The following is a 16,872-nucleotide window of genomic DNA, read 5'->3' as shown; positions in this document are numbered from 1 at the left end:
CTTAAAAAACCTCCTTCCCTAATTAAAACAGAATTGAAGTAATTATTGTGGGAGGAAGCAGGCTCTGCCCCTCCCCAGTCTACAGTTCCAGCAGTGTTGTAAAGATTAGCTCTATAAAGTTGCTCTTTAGAAACACGTACATCCATCCATCCATCCACATTCATCACTGATGAATGATACATGGAATAAATATTTCACAAAATAAGGCTGAAAGCCACATTCTTAATAACCACACCACATCAATTAGCTCCTATAAAGAAGAGGAGGAGACATGCTGTGGGCAGTCTAGTTCAGCTCCAGCCCTAGCTGGGAAAAACATCTGTCAGCAGCAGCAAATTGGCACTATGCTGCCAGCTGCACTGATTCTTTAGCTTCAAGTAGGGAATTCAGCCTTTGGGATGTAGAAGTGTTGCAGAGATTGTGTGGGGGATGGAAATGTGTATGGCCCACTTGCCTGAGGTGAAGGCCAAGGAGCTGCTTGTCTAGGACTAGAAGATTATTGGGCAGGATGAATTTATGTGTGACTGTATCAATGAATTATCAGTATGTCACCTGAGAAGGAAAAGATCCCTGCCCCTGCTCTAACCTATGCCTGAGTCAAAGAATAGAGTCATAGAATGACTCTAGAGGTTTGGGTTGGAAGGGACCTTAAAGGTCATCTTATTTCAACCTGCTGCCATAGGAGGGGCACCTTACACTTGAGCAGGTTGCTCAAAGTTCCATCCAACCTGGCCTTGAACACTTGGCAGACACAATGTCTCCAGGCAATCTGTTTCAGTGCCTCACCACCATCACAGCAAAGAATTTCTTCCCAACATCTAACTTAAATTTCTCCTTTTTTACTTCAAAACCATTCCCCCTTGTCTTATCACTATTTGCCTTTGTAAAAGGCACCCTCCCTCTTTGCTATAAACCCCCTTTACTGGAAGACTGAGTCACAGGAGTTCTTTAAGGAAACATCTCCTGGAACCACACTCCAAATGCTCCAATCATTACCTGCACTGGAGTGAACAAGAAAATTTTATGGCTCTGGCTGGCTGCATCTGAAATGAAGTCTATTAGCAGTGTGTCTGCACCATGGACCATGTGTGCTGCCCTGCCCAATACCGATGATGAACGGGAAGTCATCTCAATCTAATGTCAGGATGACAAGGAAATTACTTCTGTCTACTCTTAAATACTCCTTTAGAAATTCCCCAGGCATATGAGTTACTTTCATATGAAATCTGAGATGGTCTGTAAAAAGTACTGTTGTTGCAGAGTTCTAATAGTTTTACCCAGCCTTCCTGTGAAAAATTTGGGGTTAAAGATGGAAAACAATTTTTTTCACTGCCTTCAGTGCTCCCTCACACCTGCAGCAGCTATTTTATTTTCTTAGGTTATGAACTGAGGGACTTATCTGAGGGAAACAAAGGACAAAATAACAAGGGGATGTAAACTGGCATGGCTTCATTTTGGGTCAACACAAATGCAGTGAAACACGCCTGGCCCAGATTGCCGTGGAGGTCTGTAATGCAGAACAGCAGTGACAATATTTCTCCCATAGTAACAGGTGCTGTTTCCTTCCCCCCCATCACATGCATAGGGAGATGAATAATGTAATAGCTGTCAGAAGCATCTGTTCATTACTTATGCAAGTCAATCCTACATTGTGCTTTAGGGTGTAAAGTGATCTCTGCAGAAAATCCATCCCTATGGACATCACTATCACGGAATAAGATGTACTATGGTTGATTTATTTTTTTAATCCAATGAAGCTTAAGTATTAGCTACCCCTTTCTTAGGCAGGGATAGCAAACCAACTATCTAACAGAAATAACTGGTGGATGGCAAAAGGAAGATGGATTTATACAGTTTTAAAAACATAATTTAAATATTTGTTGTGCCTTGCAGTGTCAAATTCAGATAGTGCAAAGACATGCGTGAATTTTTTGTTAGTAGGGACATTTAGGTACCTCTACAGAGCAATTCAGAGGGTGCAGGCAAGACAGTAAACATGGACGTTCTGAAAACTAGTGCAAACCACCAGGACTTAGCAGAACTTGTTTTTGGATTATGGTCTTGCTCCAGTTCATGGAGAAATCAGGACTTACACTGCAGCTTCAGGAGCCCATTAGATGCTGGTTTCATAACTCATTCTGTCACTTGCTTTCTGGTTGACTTTAGGGGAAAAAAATTACCATTTCATGCCTCAATTTTCCTATGTGAAATAAAAGGATATCAGCATTTCACATTCCCTTTAAAGTGGTCTGAAACAGAGATTAGACATCCTACACTGAACAACAAATAGAGCTGTCATTGTTGTGTCTTGAAATGAGTGTGACAAAATATGTCTCTGGTGCTATTGGCTTTTGGAATCAGTATTAAAAAGCACCTTGATCAATACATCTTGCCTGCAAATGCTACTTGCAAAACCAGGTAAATCTGAACAGCTGCAGGGAAACAGATTGGCAGAGTGAAGCAGTCCTTGCTCAACCAGCACATTTCAGTACATTATTCTTGGCTCTGAATGCAGCTATTTTCAACAGCACTAAACATTCATTAGATTAAATCAAATGAACCACATTCTTTAAAAATAGCCAGAGCCTTGTCGTGCCAGTTGGAAAAAACAACAAGTTTATTGGGTACTAAAACAGATAAAATAAATTAAAAATAAATAAATAAATGGAGTCATATTCCCTCCTGGTGCAAGAGAGCACAACTCCAAGGAGAGGTTTTTGGCTTCTCAGTTCAGCACAGTGGTAGGCAAAAAAAGAACATTCTCAACTAGCTAAACCAAACAAATTAAGAAGAAATATAGACAGTCCAGCACAACCTCCACACTCAACTGCAATGTAGGCATATGTTCAGCAAATGTTAGGATATACCATCCTTATCTCTCTGCTGTGGATGTCAGCACGGGGGGGATTTATGGCAGCTCAGAAGAGTTGCCATGACCTGACAGCATCCTGGCACACCAACTCTACTGTAAAGCCAAAGGCCACAGCCAGACCCGTCTGCTCTGCTGTGATGGACCTCACCTTTACACACTGCTCACCCACCTCTCCCAAACATCACAAGCCCCTCACTGACACCAGCCTGTCTTTCCTTATTTACAACCCATCTTTTCTCTTTCTCTGCATTCTATGAAGATGGAAGATCTACAGGAGAGAAATTGCTCGGAGACTTATCCCCAAAAGTATCTTACAGAGATCATCAAGTAAAGGTGGATGACTGTAGAGCAGACCACAGAATAAGATACACATATTTGCTTTCATGTGATTCAGTCTGTTTCAAGGGAGTTTAGATTTGCCCCCCAAATATTCAGGTAGGTACAGCCCAGGATAGTTTCACCTGCTTTTGGAGCAGAACACGTTCTGCAGAACACATATGCCCTTTCAACCTCCAGCTTAACTTTGCATCTCAGAGATCTCGGAACAGATTCCTACACTGTCCAGTTCCTCTGGTTTCCTGGGCACAGGACCAATTCTCCTATATATACAGCTTCTTCCTAAGCAGTAACCATTTGCTGACAGTGAGTTTCTTAAGAAAACAGTTACAAGCTGGTGTAAAGTACAGCCCCGTTACTGTCCTGTCCTCCCAGATCTCACTGTAGGCTCACCTGCCCCTGGACTGGTTTTACCTCTTCAGCAAGATCGTGTGTGAGCAGAGGGGACATCTCTGACCTGCCAGCAGTACCACCAGATGAGTTATGCTCAGATGAGGCTGCAGCAAAGAGCCTCACCTCACAAACCAGTCTGACCTGGGAGGCCCCGTCAGCGAAACCACACACCACATTGTGTTGGTGCAGTATCGACTGGTTGCTGGGGAGCTGTGCTGGATGGTGGGCACATCCTGAACGAGCTGCTGGTCAGAATAAAAAAACCCAACCCTTCAGCAGAAAAGAGTGAAATAAAAATTTAAAGCAGGTTTGTGTTTGTTTCCTGAAGCACTTATCTCCATTAGAACAGAGACATATCTTTGGGAGTTACAGCAATACCCAATGACAGAAGACAAGAGGCATTAAAGTGCTGCCTTTTGGACATGTTTTGGCTCCTGTCTTACTGTGTTGGACCTCAGAGGGGAAATCAGGAGCCTATCTCAGCCCATCATAGTCTGCTTCCCAAGACAAACAGGAGCCTCACCCACTGGTGCATGACAAAGGTGAGTTGTTCTAGCAACTACATACTAACAGTGTAACAAAAATATTCCTAGCCTGCTTGTCCTGACTTGCCTGAGGTTGTTGTATTTGGATGGTAGAAGCCACAGCTGATTTTCCTTTAAATGCTATTTCTATTTCTTTAGAGTAAGTTGTTACCTGTTTTGGTTTGTTTGTTTGTTTAATGAAAGAGTATTCAGACTATTTTCCTGGGATGTTCTGCAGCAAATTGCGAGTTCTGTTCATCACCTTTCCTCCCCGCAGTACCCAACACAAACAGGGTTTAAGACAAGCTAAAAGAAAAATTTAAAAACTGGCACACACTGTTTGCTGCTTAGGGGGGAAAATTTTCTCTGTTTGGCCAGTCTGGAGGAATTGCACTCAAATAAAAATAAAATTCAATGTCAGTATTGTAAAAGCTTATATTTATTTGGGCCAAATTACTGCATTAACTGTATTTTCCACTTCCCTTTTATTCTAAGGTAAAAAGACTGCAGAGGAGGTCTTACCAGGCAATGTTTAAGATGGCAAAGCTTTCTGATTTACACCACCAGATCTAAGACAAGCATAAAAGAATCTGTAAAGCTGCTATTGAAACTTATGGCAGGTATAAATAACAAGGTCACACATAGCAAGCAGCCTGCTGTGCAGAGAATTGAAAAAAAAAAGTAGTTTTAAAGCTATTTTTATCAGCTGGTGGAATGACTGGCTAGAAAACAACCCTTCTTTTTTCAATGTGGAGCACCTCTGCCTGCTTTCATTCTTTGGTGTCCATATACCAGCAGTGAGGATATTTTGAGGATGTTAGCTCTCTGACAGACAGGATTTCTGCTGATGTTCTGTACTGAAATGCTGCTCCTGGGAATGCCAGTCTAGCACTGAAAAATCTGGAAATCCCCCTTCTGTTTGGTACCATCAGACATTGCCAAAAGCTGGATTTCTACACACTGGAATTTCCAGTCACCACAAGACAGAAAACCCTCTAGGTCTTTCTGCAAGAGGGACAAGTACATGATGCCATGGAGTACTTTTTAATTTCTATGTTCAGGCAATCTCTTGGTATGTAACAGTTCCACATTACATGATAGTTCCATGAGCACTTTGAGTTGTCAAGAGCCAATAGTCCTGCCAAATCCATTTGGTGCCTTTTCTGTCTCTCCCAGGTGTCTGCTCTTTCCTGCTGCTTCCCCTGTGCCAACAGAAATGTTTGTGCAGCCTCACAGTGAATCTGATCCGCAAATGTGGATCCAGGTTAAAATTGATCTTTTTCCTAGTGGGGAAAAAGAAGGTTTGTTTTAGCCCAGATTTGTTCCTTGATCTGCCTTCGTTCTCCTGTCAGCATTGCTCAGATTTCACTGCAAAAGCCTCAAGCTGTGTGGCTGTTGCATCACCTGTACTGCTGTGCTGTCTCCTGGTCTGGGTGATCCCACTGCTGTGCTAGATCCTGGCTGCTCAGGTAGGCACAGGACACATTCCTCATGCTCAGGGAGCTTCAGGCTCCTGGTATGAGACAAAATGGGTACTTCAGCTGGCTGACAATCTTCTGCTCAGCTGAGAGAAGCACCAGCCCCTAGTGCTGCCGAGCTCAGGCTGTCTCTGTTGTGCCTGCATGCCCCATTTTATGATGGCAATCAGGAGCTGATGGGAGAGGAATGAGCATTTTTGCATTTTTACGTGCAGAAAGGCACATCTTTGGAATAATGAAAGGCTGCAGCAGATTGAACATTGCAGAACGTGTCGAGCTCCCAGGTGAAGGCTGTGTCCCAGCAGATGTCCTGTGGAGCAGCAATGTGTGCACAGCACAGCCACAGCAGATCTGTCTGGACAGATGTGCAATGGCCATGAGGGTTACGGGGTGTAAAGCCTGAACAACCTTCACCAGCCATCCATGCACAAAGCTTTTTTCAATAAGGTTTTTCACAGGTCAGATTAGCACCAAGAGCACCCCAATTCCTTCACCCTGCATGAAACCTAATTTGACTTCTCTAGTCTGTGAAAGGAAGAATGTTCTTATTTCACTGAGTAGGAGTCCTGCAGAGTTAATAAGTTCTTTGGTGCTTTTCTGAAAAATGCTATTTGGTTCTTAAAGCCAGACTCTGTTCTCTGGTAGCTAAATGCAGTTCCTACAGATTTCCAAAGAAACTGGATGTATGTTCCTTGGCAAAATACAGTTATTAACTTAAAATCCTGAAGATACATGAAATCTACAGAGAAAATAAGGAGCTGGGTACAGTCTCAAAGAAGTAAAACTGAACTGCACAAAGACCTAAAAATACCTTTTAGAAGTGTATCTTGAGTTCAAATATTTTGGTGTTCCTCCCTAGTCTAGGAAAAGAGAAAAATGCCCTTGAAATATGATCACTGGGTGCTACTGTTGAACTTGTAATCTTTTTGGCTTGCAAAAGCAAAGGGCAATAAAAAAACCAGTCATTTGGCATCGGACAGTATAATGTTGTTGGTGAGAAAAATGGAACCTTAGGTTCTCTTCATGAAAACAGGAGTCACCAACACTCATGAGCTGCAAATTGTCTTGCTAAGGAAAAGAAGTCAGGGCTGCTTTATCAGTGAAGTGCTGGATAGTGTATGACTACTGTTTTTCTTGGAAGGCACACATTTAGTGAGGCTGGAGGCCATCCCAATCTTTCCTGCAATATGCAAACAATTATCTCTATGCTGTGTAAAATTTAATTTGTATTTTGCAAACTCTGTGAAGAAAAAAACCAAACTTATTCAACTGCATTACAATTCTGCAGAATCAATGACTGTTCAATGCATATGAAGAATATCTGATACAAATGTAAAGTAGCATCTTCTAATAAATGCTAGGACATCCAAGGACAAGGATGGTTTAACATCTGTTTTCCTGTTCTAGATTGTGAGAGACTTATTTAAACAGATTTAAGGAAAATGCAGTCAAATATGGACTCTGCCTTCAAGAAAAGAAAAGTACAGTTCTGGAGTTAAAGACAACATTTTTATAAAGAAATAATATTCTTTATGAGACCAGCTGATATGAATGGGAAAAGATACACTAGCATTTATGTGAATGACCTCCTGTTCTAGACTTTTAGACCATCATAGTTGCAATAGCATTAACTCTACTTTCTAAAATTTGGGATTAATCTGAACTAAGCAAATTTGACATTGTTTCAGGCTCTTTTGCAAAATGTGTAACCTGGGAATAGTGCTCTGACAAAATGCTTGCATAAATGACAGGAAAATAAGGCTTTTTGTGTCAGGATCAATATATCAAATCTGTGCAGTGTGCTGAAACAGATACACAGAAACATAATTTCTGTTACCGGAAATACATTATTTAATACACATGTGCTTTGCATCTTGGTGTGCCTATTTCTGGTCAGACCAGTCAGGGAAATGGGATTTTTAGCAGAACTAGTTCAATTCAAAACATGCTCATAAAATAGTTGTTTAAGATTAGCAACAGAAGGATCAGCCCAGCTGTATACAGGCCTTGCAGGGTACAAATACCACATTTAGGATTAGTCCCTTTAACTGTATGGAAGCTGACAGAGTGGGGAGGCAACATTTTGGGGAATCCAAGATCATCAGTCATTAGTATTTGTCTTACTGCAATTCTTGCAAGGACCAGTAGTTATAGGTTCAATCTTTGTGATGGTGCTGTTGAAAAGTACATCCACAGTTTGACACTAAGTTAGTAGGGATGTCAGGTCTGAACCCAGAACCAGCAGTTTACTTTTCCCTTTGTGCTTAAACTTTTAAAATTTCAGGGAAAAGGATCAGGCAGTGAGTTACACAATATTGAGCAAGGCAGAAAACCCTGAGGAGCACAGGGTGGTGGTGCACCAAAGCTGGTTACACAGCAAAAAGCCCAGGCAAACAACTCCCATCCCACTCTTCACCTCATGGTCCTAGATGGATTATGGTTCAATGTCCATCTGTGAAAATGCTAAATTTAGTCTGTGCTCAGAGGAAACACAAGACTCAAGTCATGCACATGCTCTCGCTGATCTTTGAGGATGACCTTCCTGTCAGCTCCATGGGCCAAGTGCTGCAGAGCCACCCCCCCTCCTCACCACACTACTGTGTTTTAACACACATGACTAAATACAGAGGAAATAGACTTTACCCAAGGAGCTATTTCTATACCCTTCCTCCAGGTGCTCGTTTTTCACTGGTGGGGCAGAGGTGTGGGGATGCTCTGGCTGCTGGCTTTGGGTCAGAGCTGGTGTAAAACCTCGTGGTACAAACTGAACTGCCTGCTTGCTCTGGTGTCTCTGCACTGCACTGAGGCACTGCAGCTCCCACGAGGAGAAGAAAGAGAAGGCACCCACATGGTTCCTTTGCAGTTAATTGAAAGAATATTCAGACCATTTTCAGCCGGTGCCTCCCCTGGCTAACTGTGCAGAGCGCTTTGGATAATCCCTGACCTGATCTCTTGACCCTGAGTACCACAGCAGGAGAGCTGAGTCCTTTCTCAGTACAACAACCACTGCTCAGCCTCTGTGAGCATCATTTGTGGTGCTTCAAAGGCCCCTCTCTCTGCTCTGATGCTGCTAACACAAGGGAAGGGTGAGCTCTGCCATTCTATGAACACGTGCTGGGATCACTCAAGGGCTGGGGACTGGTTTAGAGTCAGGAAGATGCCTCTGGTCTTCCCCAGGCCAAATGGGATCCTGCATAGCCCACATTACTCTAGAAAACTATCTCAGTTAATTACAAGTCTAATATTTACTCAGTAGAACAGTCTTAGGTCTTTGTTTCCCAACAGCTGGGACATCAATATGTGAGCAATTAAAATTAAAGTTTCCTTTTCCAGCATGTGTTTGAAGACAAGCTGGGAAAAAAAGGACTGATGCAGCATTGTGTGTCAGCATGTATGCTCAGCTGAAGTCCTCTCAGACCATCCCCTGTCAGATGGCTTGTGGGGCCAGGACAGGGCTGTGGCCACCCACTCACCCATCACCTGAGCAGCCAGGGGCCAGCTGGGACCTCCCCTTCATGCGCTGCAGCTGAGGAGGAAATTCTCACTTCTCTGCAGGATAGCAAAAGGGATATATCTCGGTTGGCTTAACCTGGCCCTGAAAAGCATGAGCTGGCCCCAGGAAAGGAGACTGGTAAGGCAGGCAGGAGAACCAGGAGGGCAAGGAGAATTTATGACTCTGGTCTTCGTCCGGGGCTGTGCAAGGAATTGCAGTCCTGAGCCTGACACAGAGAAGGATACCACTACTGAGTTTCTCTCCAGTTTCCTTGCCAGACCAAGTGCTGAACCCTTTGGCACTCTTGCTGAGTCTTGGTGGTGCACAGCATTTTAAATTCCCTCTATTTCTCTCGCTTTTTTTTTTTTTTTTTTTCAGTGATAAAAACAGCATAGACATTGTACTGTGAAATTCGGGGTTAAGCTGACAGCAACTATGTGGATAAATTTTACCCACCCTCTGTCAGAAGGGGAAGCAAAGACAAAGTAAACAAGAAAATTTGCAGGCCTTCTCTCTTTTAAACAAAGAATCCTGTGTTTAAAATAATAAAAATCCACTGTACAAAAGCAAAGCAACTTCCCCCAAAATAGCCTTTCCTGTTTTATCAAAGCATTCATCAAAATTGTCCTTCTCCATAAAAATAAAGGTAGAGTACTGGAGGCCTTTTGTTTTGACTAGATAACTGAAGCTGAAAGAAACTGAAGCAATAAATATAAGTGACTTTACTGGTATGTCCCCATGATTGAATGTAGGTGTTACTATCTGGTGATGCCATACTGGAAATAAAAAATAATGAAACAGAAATACCACCTCAGTGAAATAGGGCTATTCACAAACCATGGAACAGCCTGCACACTATCTGTACCTTGAAAGCATGGCTCCCACAGCCTGCATATGAGTTGTGTCTGTGACTTGCAGGGGAGGACACATATTTCCAAAGGACTTGTCAGTTTGGTTCTGTTTTCTTGATGTACCCGACAGGTAAAACCCCTGGTAGAGCTACAGGCATAGTGATATGAATACCCATACACAGATATGGCTCATCCTCTCAGCCTTGGCTTGGCTTACCCCTTAGATACAATGAAAATCAGACCTCATCACCCATATTTGGTGATATTTGATATTTGGCTACATATTTGTTCATTTTTTTATTATTTTCAAGATAACTGTGCCCAGGAGAAGGTATAAGCATGGATAACTCCAAGGATGGACACTTTATGGGTGCCTGAGTTCATCTGCAGGGCGATTGTGAAGAAGAGGAAAGCACAGAAGTGTGGGATCAAAGTACAGCAGTAGGGAGGGAGTCAGGCATCAGCAGCTCTCCAGCACTGCAGTAGACACTGCCCACTGAGGTAGAAAGGAGTGAGATGATGGGGAGAACTGTGAAGGGCCATCAAAGTGAAGGCAGACAGACTTTGTTTGATGAGAGAAGGGAAAGCCAGTAGAGGGAAAGGATGACGTGACTGAAATAGCAAAGTGGTTTTGAATTCTTTCATCTTTATTTTCCTGTTCCTTTCACAGCTGCATGGAGCCACACTTGGATACTGAGGCAGAGAAGCAGACCCTGATGCCAGGCCAGAGATCTGCCATTTCCTACCACACTCGTGACCAACTTGTTACAGAATCTCTATTATAACTGAAAAGGAGTGAAAATGAACATTTCCTGATGTGATTTTTTTGAACTTGTAACAAGGACACCATGAGGCACTTAATGCCAGCAGAAGGGGTCCATGTGACCTCTCTTGAAAGACAGCCTATACTACAAAATTTTGATTCTGAACACCCTTGTTGGATCAGTATCAGGAACAGAAGTGAGGATTTGTTTTTTTAAAATTTAAATATTGCATGTTTATATTGACAATGGGAGTCTGAACATTGTTTAATAGGAGCCCCATGACCAGCTTATGTACCAGTTAAATCAATTGTGTTACCTAATGAAATGTTTCCTTTAGTTCAGAGCCTTACAAACATTTTAATTGACTGCTCTTCATTAAGACTCTCAAAACCAGAAACAATTTCTCAGCCTTCACAAGGACAAATGAAGGTTTAATGCAGCACACTAAAACTTCTAAATTGTCCTCACACAGCTCCCCTGGGACATCAGGAGTCATTACCATGGAATATGTTTGCAACAGAGATGTTTAAAACACAACCGAGAAAGTGCTTGAGCCAATGCAGATCACAATTTAAAGCTCAACAGGAACAGGGATATAACAAAAGCAGCCTAGATTCTTTCCCTGCACTAAAACCCAGGATGTTCTTAAAAAACAGAGATGTGGGAAGAAACAATTATGCTTTTCCCTACACAGATGATTTTTCTGAGATCAGGAACTGGAGGAAAGAGTCTTTCAAACATGGCAAGAACTGGATTAGTGTAACCAGCTTTGCGCACTAATGCATTAAATGACCTGCTCTTTCCCACATGGAGAAATTGCCAAAATGCAGGTCTCAGTGTGACCTCTTTTTTATTGATACCATTCTTCTCACCAGCCTGGTTAAATCCTTATTCTGCTTCCTGCTGTCGCAGCCCAGCCTGCCATGGCACCTACCAGCCCCAGGCTCTCTCAGGCTGCAGGTGACCCCCAAACACATGAGCTGTGACTGGCACAGAACCAAAACTGTCATCCCTCCTGCCCAAAGCCTGGTGCTCTGCCAGTGACTCCTGGACAAAGTGACCCATCTGGGAGACACGGGCAAGATGGTAGCATACACCTTGCATGATCTGTGTTTCCTCTTCCTCTGAAAAAATCCAACTATTTGTCAGTTTGGTCTGGTACAAAAACCCACCACTGCCACCACAGCCCCGTTGTTAAGTGGACTTCAGCCTGCACAGCAAGATGTTTGCACAGCGTCTTAAAAATATATATTCTCATCTCCTCTAGACAAAGTATCCTGTGGGCAGGATCTGTTTTGGGGCCCTGAATAGGACCTTCCTCTCATGTATCATCAATCCAAAACAAATGCCATGAAACCCTCTCTCTTTTTTTAATGTCCTCTTTTTGTGATGGAGGTTGCTTAAAATGACTGCAAGAACTAACCTCTGTTTCTCTTTGAGTTACCCCATGTGCTTGATGTTACAAGAAAAACCCTGTGTAAAGGGTCATCAGATAATGACATTTAAGACCAAGATTTCATCTAATTCTTTCATGGGCCAAATTCAAATTGGAAATCACTCAAAGGTTGCCAGCAGGAATATGCTTGGCTCAGTGGGCTTAATGAAGGTCATTAAATTGCTTTCTATCCAAGTACATTTCTCTCTCAAATTGAAATTTATAGCTTAATACCTTAGAGCTCAGTTATAGGATAAAAGAGACAGAAATAAAAGTCACAGCTTTCCTGTATATATTCATATGGGATAGCTCAAACAGAGCTTCATTTCTAGTACCAGAGATCTTTCTTTTTCCTTCCTAGGAATACTAGTCAGAAAAAAACCCACCCTGCAAATTCTGGAGCCCAGTAACAGAGACTGCAGACTTGAGTAAAAATTTTACTCAATCATCTGTATATCACTTGCAAAAGGTTGATCTCAGAAACCTGTTTGCCCTTTTTCAGAGGGTAGTTGCAAACACTGTCAGATCATCAGAAAGGAAGGACAGGCAGGAGGATACTTGTGCTCTGGGCTGCAGTCAGGTTATGAAAAAATCAAATGTGTATCCTCCAAAGGAACACAGCCAGGAGTCAGGCGGAAGGCTGGGAGACCAGTCCTTAAAGCCTCTGCACTCTTAATGATCAACAAGAGAGATTTGTACAGATGTTTCATTACAAAAGGTAGGAAGTGTTCTCTTCTGGGTGTGTTCTGTTATATTCACACCATGTCTTTCCTTTTGCAATATTTTATGGTAATTCACCACCGATTTTCAAAGGAATCGTGTAAAAGAGTGAGAGCCAGACAGAGCACATGTTCAGTTGTGAAGTTTGGTTTTGCATTTCTAGTAGCTTTCAGTTAGACTGTTCAGAAAGGCTTTGTGAGGACTTGCACTGATGATCTACAAAATGTTCTGGTGATCCCACCAAATCATTCAAGCCTTCATCTATTCAGATGTTGGCTGACATATTACTTTCTTTAATCTTTCATTTTAAGGACAATAGGTAGCTTCTATGAGCAATGATTTACATTTATCCTCCACCAAAAGCAAAGAATTATGTGCCTTGGTAATTGCACACAAAATTCAGCTATTAATCTGCTTTTCTGCAACTGTATGTTTACATACTTGAAGCAGACCAGGAGCATCATTAATGTTGATATAAGATGTGCTAGCCTTTGTTCTGGGTTGTAGAGAAAGGCAAGAAATTGTGGAAGCCTGGACTGAGGGATTCTGCATCCAACCAGTGCCTAAAGCTCTACTGGAAGTAGAGAAGGGCACAACTCTGAATAGTCAGAAACCATTTTTGTCATGCTAATCTTTCCAGAACCTCATAGGACCAGCAGGCTCTTTCAGCAGCTACTGCATTTTCCCCTTTAAACTTACTCCTCTTTCTTTATTCCCAGCATCTGTTCTTTCAGTTTAAACAATTTCCTGTTTTCCTAATAGAGGGAGAACTGATTAGACACAGAGCCTATTTGCTGTACACTGGCCAAAATTGTGGACGGGGTGGTTATTTTTATTATTTCTAGCTGCACTTCTGGAGATCCCATTAATTCTGAGGCTCCCTGATACAGCTTTGGTATGTGCAGGAAGAAAATTGAGGCCAAGGGGGAAAGAGATATAAAGGAAATAAAGGCCATGAACACATGGCTGGAGCCAGTCTGCCTCAGACTCACTTGCTCAGAGATGCTGGGCCAAGAGGCAGCTCCAGCCTGGGAGCAGTGGCAGTGTGTTAGGTGAGAAAACCTGCCCACAGGCAGGCAGAGCATGCCAGCAAAGCCTTGCTGCTCTGCTGACACAGCCTGGTGGCTTCCAGCTATCACTGGGCACGAGTCCACCAGCCACAGCCCAGCACTCTGCCCATCCTGCCCTACCTGGGGTGCAGTTGTGCCCTGAAGCTCACACAATCATGCCAAAAGAAGAGTCTCCATGTCCCCTGCCAGCCTTCAGCTGCTTCACCACCCCAGAATTTCCTTCTTCCCTTTTCACAGCCTACTCTTGCAACATTGAGGTTTTATTTCATTTAAGGAAAAGCTCTACAACCTGGAGCTCTCAAATGTGGTTTGAGTGGTGTTTCACAGTGCCCTTGAGCAGAGACACAAGCCCAGCTGCTGGACCATGCACACAGCAGGCACGTCCCCAGCTTCCTGTGAGTCATGCCAGCCAGTGACTGCTCTTACGCAGACCAGGCTGATTTTCAGCTTTACCTTTCTGTTAAGTCACAGGTAATTTGTGCAGCACTTCTCAGCTGAGGGCCAGGACAGGCTCCCGTGGCAGCAGCAGCAGGGCAGGCCCCGGGAACGCAGCAGGGAGAAGAGCTGCCAGCGGGTCTAAGAAGTGCATGAGGAGTTTGGAGCTCACACTGCAGACAGAGCTGACAGCTGAGGGGATCAAATCTGAGAGAAGCCGAGCTCTTGTCCTCTGGGTTTGGATCAAATCCTCTTGCAGGGAAACTCTGATAGCAGACTCTGGCCCCATGGCACTGCTCTGTCCTGGGCGTGTGTCCCACTCCCACTCTCCGCAGCGGGAGTGCAGGCAGGGAGCGAGGACAAACTACAGCTCAGTTTCAGTGCTTTTTCTCCAAACAAACAAAACCACCAAGCCTAACTTGCTCAAGCAACAATGGATCAAATTCTATTTCTCTTAATGCTGAGTGGAAAAAGAATTTAAAAAGAGAGTTCAGGCTGGCTTCCAGTCAGGAGTGGGATGATAGGAACCTTTCCACCCTGGACATTACTTGTGTTGTGCATGGCCACAAGTGGGGCCATAGCCAAAAGGAGACCTGCTCTGGCCACACTGAGCTGAAGCAATCCTGGTCTATCAGTCTGGAGCATCTCCTAAGCCTGCTTGAATGGATGCTGTATGTGGGACACACATTGCTCAGAACAGAACATCAACTAAAGAGGCCACAGACACCACAGAGACAAACAATATTCACCATTCGTTGTGAGTGAAGCCCAAGCTCTCAGGATAATACCAGAGATGTGTTTTGTTCCACACTGACTGTAAAGGATCCTTTCCCCATTGTACTGTGCCATTACACACACAATGTCTCCAGTTCACAAGGTAGTAGAGTGTACCAGTACTCACTGGTGGCCTCTTTGCATGTACAGACAAGAATATACTAAAAGAACATGGACTAGTGTGCACTTTGGCAATCATAAAATAACATATCCACAATTTGGGGCATCTTGGGTGTATAGACAGCATGGCTTTCCCTCGTTCCAGGCCTTTAGGCACTGAAAACAGTCCCTCTGCTGTTTAAAAGTCTTACTTTTGTCCAGAATCTCAAGACAATGATTCCACATAGCAGAAGACGCACATGTACAAACACTGATTCATGGACATGGAGTCAGGCTAGTGCTGTGCCCATTCACAGGGACCTGGGAACAAAACTCACCAAGGACTGAACAGCCTTTTACCCACTGACTGCAGGAGCAGCCCAAGCAGCTTTGCACTTACACGATACAAAAGGGAAAACCCAAAACAATCTTAAACCAGCTGGGCTGTTGCCTACCTTTTCCTGAAGGGAAGAAGCAATCCATCTCCACACTGCTGCGGGAATGGGAAATGCAGAGAGCGCTGCTGGGGACCAGACCCTCCTGAGGAGGGCTCCGCTCCGTGGTCCGGACCAAACACCAGCCTGGCCTCTCACTCGGCCTCTCCAGCAGCTCCACTGTCTGCCCCACCTGAATGCTCAGCTCGCTGCTGTGGCCCGCTGTAAAGTCCTGGAGCACCACAGTTAGTTCACACCCTCCAGACAACTGCCCAGGTTCAACAGAAAAAAAAAAAAAAAAAAAAAAAAAAAAAGAAAAGGAATAGATGTTAGTGAGGGTAGGATGAAAGCAATCATCTCTGCATCATATTTACACTGGCAAAGACAGGATTTGTGTTCCTTAGAAGCCAAGTTAATAATTTGTTTTGTCAAAGTTCAACACGTTGTGCCCCTGGTTTCCTTTACTTCTTATTGATTTTGCTGGGCTGAAGTGACACACCAAAGCTACCCACCCAGTAACCTTTTGAATGCTAGCTGTGGGGGAGTTTTTGAGCTGTGTATCTTCTAGCTGTGAGTGTCCATCAAAAACCCTGGAGGGGTTTTTTTTGCTTTAATTTTTGGGTCACTTTCTAGCTTGGCAATAGCCCAGGATGCCTCAGTGCTGTGCTTCATGGTGTGACAACTTCCAGCTCATCCCTCTACAGCAAAAGCGAGGCACATTCCCACTGGCCACCACTGCAGTGAGGAAACAGCTTCTCTTTTCTTGGAAGACAAGAAACGTACCCTCATCTTCCCAAAGTTGCTCTTGGGACCTCTTGGGAGGCTATGAAATCCTGATGGGGCAGATCAGAAAAGCTCCTCCCATGCTCTCTGATGGAACCCAGAGGTGTAAATATATAAACACAGAGTGATTGATTATATGCTGACTTTCAGGATTTGCACCTAGGAATAAATGTAGCATTTTACTTCCGTACTGAGTGCTGGAACTGCTGCTTTCCTTCAGCCTCACACTCTGTGACTCTCAAAGGACAACAGTGGTTTGTGTAACCACAGCCCCTGTATAGCCAGGGACTGGGAATATAACCATTTGTGTGCACATAAAGAAGTGATTGTACAGGTTTGTTTTTAACAAAGCTTGGGGTTTCTTTAACGGAATTGGATCTCAGAGTTGGATCCTTGTATGTCTAAAAAGGT

The 16,872-nt window shown here is 43.6% G+C and overlaps 1 protein-coding gene across 1 annotated transcript in view; it reads right to left on the bottom strand.

Annotated features, from left to right (window-relative positions):
- KALRN (kalirin RhoGEF kinase) overlaps positions 1-16,872 on the bottom strand; it is a 407,865-nt gene that overhangs the window by 13,970 nt on the left and 377,023 nt on the right. The window contains exon 35 of the mRNA XM_053983017.1: positions 15,700-15,946. Within this exon, the coding sequence (XP_053838992.1) occupies positions 15,700-15,946 (247 nt within the window). The remainder of the gene's footprint in view (positions 1-15,699; positions 15,947-16,872) is intronic.

This window comes from Vidua macroura, chromosome 7, assembly GCF_024509145.1.
Source record: "Vidua macroura isolate BioBank_ID:100142 chromosome 7, ASM2450914v1, whole genome shotgun sequence".
Taxonomy (NCBI): Eukaryota; Metazoa; Chordata; class Aves; order Passeriformes; family Viduidae; genus Vidua; species Vidua macroura.
Note: the sequence above shows the minus strand (reverse complement) of the source record. Positions and strands in the feature narration are given on the sequence as shown.